Source organism: Parasteatoda tepidariorum, chromosome 3, assembly GCF_043381705.1.
Source record: "Parasteatoda tepidariorum isolate YZ-2023 chromosome 3, CAS_Ptep_4.0, whole genome shotgun sequence".
In the NCBI taxonomy this organism is placed as follows: Eukaryota; Metazoa; Arthropoda; class Arachnida; order Araneae; family Theridiidae; genus Parasteatoda; species Parasteatoda tepidariorum.
The window spans coordinates 55,432,482-55,440,998 of record NC_092206.1 but is presented as its reverse complement, the minus strand read 5'-3'; the positions used below and the strand labels follow the sequence as shown (position 1 = coordinate 55,440,998).

Below are 8,517 nucleotides of genomic sequence, written 5' to 3'. Positions count from 1 at the left end.
TGCCTATGACTGCTTACTCGCTTGATACTTATCAATATTCAGTTTTTCGTTTCCTACTCAAAAAGAAAATTCCATCGGATTTTTGAAAATGTTCATACGCATTAGTATTTTATAAATTGAAATAGGTCAAAGATTTTTTTTAATCCACGTATGCACTATTAATACTTCTGAGAAATATTAAAATTCAAACAATTTGTTGCATATTTATATCACCTTAAAATTATTAAAGGCGTTTATCAGTAGTTAGCTTAAATATTTCTGTAAAAATAATTTTTAAAAAATGAAAAAGGTGATAACTCAGGAGCCCTTCTAAAAGGAAACAGAAGTGTTGTAGGCTCTGGAAATAAATCTAATAGATAGAATTATTTCTCAAAAATGGCCGGGATAGCCTGGTCGGTAGGGCGCTGGGCCCATGTCCGAGAGTTCGTAGGTTCGAACCCGGCCGGCCGAAGACTGCCCATGTAGTAAAGTGACTGATGCACGTTAAATCTGATGAGTCTCAAAAGTCCTCCATGTTCCCATAGCAAATCAATACCTCTGGGGGTACTGGATTCAGGTCAAAATTACGATCTGTGGATGAATAAATGGATGTATGAATGGGTCCGCCCTATAAACGGGTGCGACGTAAGGTGTGCAGAAGTCGAATTCTTGGCCATAGATGGCGCCACTGAAAAACAAGAAACGCACACTCTGCCTTAAAAATTTGTTCGGTTTTCCCCAAGCAGACTTGCCCGTGTGGCAAGTGGCATTAGAAACAACACAACAACATTTCTCAAAAATAACTCAGTTATCTGGTAAAAAAGAAGATGAATATTAAAAAAAAGCAAGCTCGTATTGATGTAGACGTCATGCTCATTATAGAAGATACAGAGTGGATAAAAATCACCCTTCAGTTATTGTTGATGAAAACATACTGATCTTCTCATACTTCTTCTTAATCATTTTCAAGAAAATTTATTTGATGTTTTCTGTGCAATATTTTCTTTTCTTCATATAAATTGCCAAAAGGGCAGACAGCTTCAGAAAAAAGAGCTTCCATATTCTAAAACTTCAGGAAAAACAACGGAGGAAATTAAAAATGCTGGTCTTATTGCCCTCTTATCGTTGCACATAGGAAAAACAGAAGACAGCTCACTAGGTGACATTTCGAACTTTCACAACAAAAGCAATCGATTGAAAACAAACGGAAGTTTTGCCTCCTAGAATGGATATTTATGTAAATTTAATTCTCTCAGAGTATATCATCAGTAATCACGTGGTTGTTGTTGTTGCAGTTAATTTAAGTCCACTAGAACTGCACTATGGGCTATTGGCGACGGTCTGGGAAACATCCCTGAGTATGATCCGAAGACAAGTCATCACAATTTTGATCCTCTGCAGAGTGGATGGCACCCCCGTTTCGGTTGCCCAACGACCTGCACGCGAAGTCGAGCACTTTAAGGTAGAGCAGTGTAACGAGGGCCCATACCGCACATCCTCGGTCTCTACGCGGACTGATCCAAGTGGTCTCCCACAGCACACTGACAGCAGCCAGTGATGCTTGACTTCGGTGATCTTCTGGGAACCGTGTCTTAACGATCAGTCCACTGCGGGACGGTAATCACGTGGATTCATTACGATAGGAATTAGAAATGAAAAAATCGGGCAATTTCATGAAGTTCTATATTGTATCTCGCAATAATATCAAAACGTTCAGCAAGCATACTTGCGTGTAATTATATCGCTGTTTATTGTATTGCAGGGCCGGATTAAGCGTACGCGGAGCCTTAGGCCATTCAAATTCTTAGGGCCCTTAGATTAAATTTTTTTCTCGTATATTTTCGCATTCGTGAGTTCGTTCCCCGACATCCGAGGACTCCCAGCGCAGTAAATGGTGACTGATGCACGTTAAATATGTCGGGTCACAAATTGTTCCCGTAACAAATCAATACCTATGGAGGTACTACTGAATTAAAGATTGATCGTTCTCTGGTTCAGGTTCAAATTGAGATTTGTGGATGAATAAATGGACATATGAATGGGTGCTCCCTATAAACCGGATGTAACGTGTGTGTGGCTGAAGTCCTATTATTGGCCATAGATGGCGCCACTGGAAAACTAGAAATACGCTTTCGCTTGGTTTCTTCAAGCAGGCTTGCTGATGTTGGCAAGTGGCATTAAAAACAACAACAACAAAAGTAAATAACGAATTACAACGGTCATCACCTTAGTTTCATTTTCGCAAACTTTCTTTTCAACTTTTTTAATATTGATTTAATCCAAATATTTTGCTGAAAGCAAAGCAATGAATTGAAAAATACAATACCACAACTCATTATTAATTAGCGCTGAGTAGTAAATTATTTCTATGTGGAATTTCAACTATTTTGAATCTAGAGAGAATTTACGAGAAGAAAAAATTTAAAAATCTTGATCATCAAAGCAAGTTGAATCTTATGCAAGCACCTCACCCAAACTATCTGGTAAATTAAATCATTGATGCAATTGTTTTTGGGAAGGAAGAGATATTTCCGTGTGTGTACCTCAGGTGAAGTTTCTTAAGACCGGTCGTACTAATAGGATCTTTCAACATCTTCACCCATAAGAGTATGTGAAATTCTCATATAAAAATGGATATAAAGTAGTTGTGAACACAAAAAAATTATGATTTTACTGCAATTAGTTTTGTCCTTTTACTGAAAAATCCAAAAAATAAAATTTTTCAATATAAACTATGTAATTATCATTAAATCAATTCAAATTTAAAACTAAGTGAAACGTCTTGCTCGTTTACAGACAAACTAGTACGTCTGCAACAAATCATAATTCATCGGTTAATAGTTTTCGTTAAATTGAATTACGCAACTCAAATAGAATAAATAAAAAGAAAAATTTAAATTTGACATTAGGCACTAAAAAGTAACGACCGCAACCATGAATATCAATGACGATTTCGCATAACGTTCCTTAAACATTTCTCTAAAATTTCAATTATTTCAAGCAAAATATTTATACAGGGTTATTCATAATCCCCCCTCCCCCGAGTTTCGAAGCGTTATATTAAAAAAACGACGATGAATATGGCAAAAAAGAACGTATGAAATTATTCCGAAAGTATTCAAGTTTTAATTTAAGCAGCTGCCGGCAGATGGCAGTAACATGTACCATTGAAGCCAGTTGTTATAAAGAAAAATGGCGTTTACAGGCGGAGGGAATTATGAATAACCCTGTATAATAAAAGTGAATAGCGCGCATAATAAAAATCACCTGAAACAGTTGCAAACGACGCAACTTTCTACATAGAAAACTTTCTTCATACGCCAAAAGTAATAGTGATCCTAATACAACACAAACTGACGTACTGGAAAATATCTAGAATGATTTTGACTGAGACTAGGCTTAAATTTTTCTTAAGCAACTCTAAATAAAACTTACCTATTGTATATATAAAAAAAGATAAATTGGATTAGTAAGTGCGTCAGGAGTTTAATTTATTGTTATGGGAATAGATATAGAATTAAAACTATAATCCAGTTACCCCAGAGAAATATTTATCTTAGAAACTAAAGATAAAATCAGCCAGTAGATGAAGCTATTCTTTTGTCTACTGATTACAAAACCTCGCTTTTTTTTTTCTTCCATATTTTTTGATCAGAAAGAGGTGAAAATTATTTGGAACAGTTAAAATGGCTTTTACTACGAACTACCTTTTAACTATTTTCTTTGTGTGTGGAGTTTGGTAAGATAAAAATGACAATTTTTACTTCGCTGTTAAATAAGAACTTCAATTTTTTGCTATGCAATTGTTTTTGATAGTTAGTTTCATTTTTTTTTCAGATTGGAATTAATTTATAAAAATTTTGGTGTCTAAACTTAATAGAATCTTTTAATATCTATATAAACAATGTTAATACTTCAACTTTACTATCCAGGGGAGTGAGGTGTTTTCCGACCCAGATTTTTAAGCTTCATCGATTGAAACTTACTAGTTTATAAAACTAAAAGTTAAAATTTTTTGTAAAAACAGTACAAGTAGTGGTTTATACCTATTTAAGGTGTAAGTTTTAATCTAAACAAGTGGGGTATTGTTTCTTTGATATTTGTTTATGCTACATTAAATGAGACTAAAACAAAGGTGACCGAGCTAATAGTTCAAAAGTTTAGCAAAAAAAATTATAGTTATATTCTTTTATTTATATTCTTATTTTATTGGTCTAACACTTCTATGTTGACAGTACAGGTACAGAATCGAAAATCAAGTCGATAGAACAAATAGTTCGGAAGTTGGGAGCAGTTTATGCAAAGAAATTATAATTTTTGCGCGTAAAACCAATACAATTTCGAAACTGTAAGGATTAATTTCGATTTTATTGAATTTAGCATAAAATATACACGAAGAACAGCGCGGCAGATATCTAGATGGTACAGTCAAAAGCAGAAGCAGTTACAAGTACGAAAATTGCACACTTTTTTTTTTTTTTTTTACTCTAAACTAATATAATTTTTCCATAAACCATTATAAAAATTTAACAATCTATTTCTTATTTTTCTTATGTTTTTAAAGTGTATAACACGTTTCCTCACAAGCTTAACAATTTTTTTTTATAAATTTGTATGTTTTATTTCATCGTTTATTTTTTAGTGTTGCACAAATATATTCCTTCGCAGACCAAGCTATGCATTAGGAACATCAAGAAATGGTTTTTTCAAAACTATTAAATACTACGCCACCATACAACACAAAACTAATACAACTTTTCCTTAAACCATTATAAACATTTAATAATCTGTTTCTTTTTTTTCCGAGAAAGTTTTTAAAGTGTATAACACGTTTCCTCACAAGTTTAAAAAATTTTTTTTTATAAATTTGTTTGTTTTATTTCATTGCTTATTTTTTAGTGCTGCACAAATATATTCTTTCGCAGACCACGCTATGCATTGGGAACATCAAGAAATGGTTTTTTCAAAACTATTAAATACTACACCACCATACAACGTAAAACTAATACAACTTTTCATTAAACCATTATAAACATTTAATAATCCGTTTCTTTTTTTTCGAGAAAGTTTTTAAGGTGTATAACAGGTTTCCTCACAAGTTTAACAATTTTTTTTATGAATTTTTATGTTTTATTTCATTGTTTATTTTTTAGTGTTGCACAAATATATTCTTTCGCAGACCAAGCTATGCATTGGGAACATCAAGAAATGGTTTTTTCAAAACTATTAAATACTACGCCACCATACAACGCAAAACTAATACAACTTTTCATTAAACCATTATAAACATTTAATAATCTGTTTCTTTTTTTTCCGAGAAAGTTTTTAAAGTGCATTGGGAACATCAAGAACGTTTCCTCACAAGTTTAACAATTTTTTTTTATTAATTTGTATGTTTTATTTCATTGTTTATTTTTTAGTGTTGCACAAATATATTGTTTCGCACAACAAGCTATGCATTGGGAACATCAAGAAATGGTTTTTTCGAAACTATTAAATACTACGCCACCATACGATGCAAGACTACGACCATTTGCTACTAAAAGTAAGACTCTGTCTCACTCTCTTCTAATAAATTTAAAATTGCCATATATAATCTATAGCCAAAAGATAACATGTTTTAAGATTAAAATATGAATGGTAATGCGAAATTAATTACAATTTAGTGTTTTCTTTTAAATACTATATGTCAGTTTTTTTAAACAAATTGAGCAAATCTCTGAAATGAAAGAAAAGTGAAATTACTAAAATAAATTTTATACCCACTTTTTACTTTTACTAGAAAAAAATCAATCATTTCAAGAAACAAGAAGAAAATACACAAAAATGATACTGTAGCCAAAATATACATATGAAGTATATTTTGATATTTGATGCATGAAGTATATTATTCACTCAATAACGGAAATAGATTTATTGGCATAAAAATGTCAATAAATCTATTTCCGCTATTGAGTGAAACAGTTCTAAATATTGCAAATATTTTATCAGGTTTCCTTAAAAAAAATCGTGGTTATGATTGCTGATATGTTTAGGGAGGTACTACAATTCAAATACAAAACAAAGAAAATGTTGTTTTCTTCTTATCACTTCGCTTTTCTAGAAAATCATAAACATTTTGTAAAAAAAATACATATTTTGTATTTTCTGACTCCTATGTGAAAAATAATCGACTTTGAAATTCGATATATATATATATATATGCATCTGATGGCAATCGAAGTTTCCGTTTTTTTAGACCACATTAATATAAATTTATTGTCATTTTATCGCATAGTGGACAGGAAAAGGGATAGAAGAAATAATGACAAAAGAAATGTCGTTTAAAGCGTGTTAAGAATTGAATTAATTTATCCTTTTAGTCCATTTAAAAAACGCAGTTTTAAAATTTTTCAATTTATTTCAATATGTGTTTTTAAACAAAATATGTTGCCAATATGTGTTTTTAAACATAAATCATTGTTAAGAAATGACTATTTATAAATTGCGCACTATATAGAATGATAAAAATCAGAGAATTGTACTTCGTCCAGCAGAAAAAATATCTATTATCAATTGAATTGATAACACTTCCCTTAAAAAAAAATTTTTATGCAGAATCCAATTCTTATTTAAATTCCAATTTTTAAAAATTGGAGGCAGTAACTACAACAAATTGGATGAAACGTCATAATAAAAATGATGTTGTAAATCCAAAATCATATTTAATTAATTCGTTGTATTGTTAAAAATTTAAACAAAAATTTTATTGAAATAAATTTCCAGTCAGAAAAAAAGTAAATAAATAAACATCTTTGTAAAACTTCCTAACACGTGTTTCTGAAGCTTTGTGTTAAAAGTGGAACAATAAAGTTATTTATCAGAACTGATATTTATCACATTTCACACATACATCGCAAGTGATTTTTAAAACTTGATAAATATCCAGGTAAAAGATAACCTAAGAATGATCTGGTTACAATCGTTCATTATCAACATTATTAAAAGTCAATCATTATACATTATTCAACATTATTAATAACAAACCTGGGTTACGACGAAATATTTTTTCAATTAAGGCTCGAAAAATGTACTAAAATTATCTTTTGAATTTCGTACAACTTGCAAACTATGGCTATGGAATCATTATTTGCTACAAAAATTAGTTCTAGATACCTTTATAAATAAATGAATGAAATAAAGTAGGAAAAATAAAAAAGAACTATATTTTTGAAAACGATTCGATGAATGGTGCTTTTGAGAATGCTTTTCTAACTTTCTGAAGAAAAAAAATAATTAAAAATTGTTCTTTTATAAAATAAGTGACGTGGCACTATTACTTTGATGATAAATTATTCTACATAAATTCAGTCTTTCAGAGAGAGCAGCAACGTAGTAAAATTTTACCCAAAAAAATTTCTTTGCGTATAAAATTTTGGAACATTTTCTTTAAATCGATACAAATACGATACTTATATAAATATTAGGAAGTCAAGTATTGTGCTTAGTGCTACAAATGGAGCCTGCAGAAACTATGAATGGCTTTTTTCATACTCAGACGATAATTGAAAATTTCACAAAACATATTATTACTAGCATAGTTAGTTTTCTTCTTACATAACCATAATATTTAAAAAAGAATTATTATTAAATAAAGAATAATGACGTCAAATGTAATTCTCTTTTTATAGACATACCTGTAAGAGTGAATGTTAGCATTTTCTTATACAGCGTATCTTCAGTTGATGATTTGAAAACGGTAAGGCAGTTATAATCTTGTAAATATATCTGTATCATTTTTTAGCTATTAAATAGTTAATCAACACCATTAAGGGCCTTATTTTCCAATAAATATCCTTATCTTCTAATTTTAAAGTAACATAAATATTTTACTTTAAATTACTAAAAATAATTATTACTTCATATTTTTGCTCCAAATATTAATTATTTAAGAACTGCGATGGCACAATTGTTAAGGCATTAAACTGTCATTGCGTTGGATGATAGTTGTATTTCCAGTGGTGATTTGAAGCCTAATCCAGTTAGATCAATCGATTCCAACTAGTCTGGTAAATAAAAGCGACTGGTGCGTAACCTACCTTCACAATATCATGTACCGTTTGTCTCAAAATTGTGAAGCGATGATCATGAATTTGTAATCTCATGACTTCCTTTGCCAACAACTGGATGTTTTAAGAACGTTTCTACTTCGAAAATATTAGTTATATAATTCACAATTTTTCACTGCTGTAGGGGAGAGTGGGGTCAATTATAACAGGGTACGATTGTAACAGAGCAAAAATTTCGAGTGTCGGGTTTTAGATTTGGTTCCTAGGTGGCGCACAAGGTGTATTAAATAAATCTACATGTACACACCTGATGGCAACCTTTTTTATGTACTTTTGAAAGAGTTGCATCACAAAAGATATTTTCACGCCACGCAAGTACTTTTTTTGGTATTAGAATATTATATTGTAACAAAGTAATTTTGTTTAAACAAATAAAAATTAGTAACCGAATATGTAAGTGGACACCTTAATTAACATTTCAATAAAAAAA

General features: G+C 30.8%; 1 protein-coding gene across 1 annotated transcript in view; it reads left to right on the top strand.

The window, feature by feature from the left end:
• The first annotated feature begins 3,560 nt into the window (after positions 1 to 3,560).
• The window catches only part of LOC110283276 (glycine receptor subunit alpha-4), a 20,182-nt gene continuing 15,225 nt past the window's right edge, over positions 3,561 to 8,517 (top strand). The window contains exons 1-3 of the mRNA XM_021148190.3: positions 3,561 to 3,718; positions 5,400 to 5,524; positions 7,650 to 7,717. Coding sequence (XP_021003849.2) covers positions 3,666 to 3,718; positions 5,400 to 5,524; positions 7,650 to 7,717 — 246 coding nt within the window. The 5' untranslated portion in view covers positions 3,561 to 3,665. The remainder of the gene's footprint in view (positions 3,719 to 5,399; positions 5,525 to 7,649; positions 7,718 to 8,517) is intronic.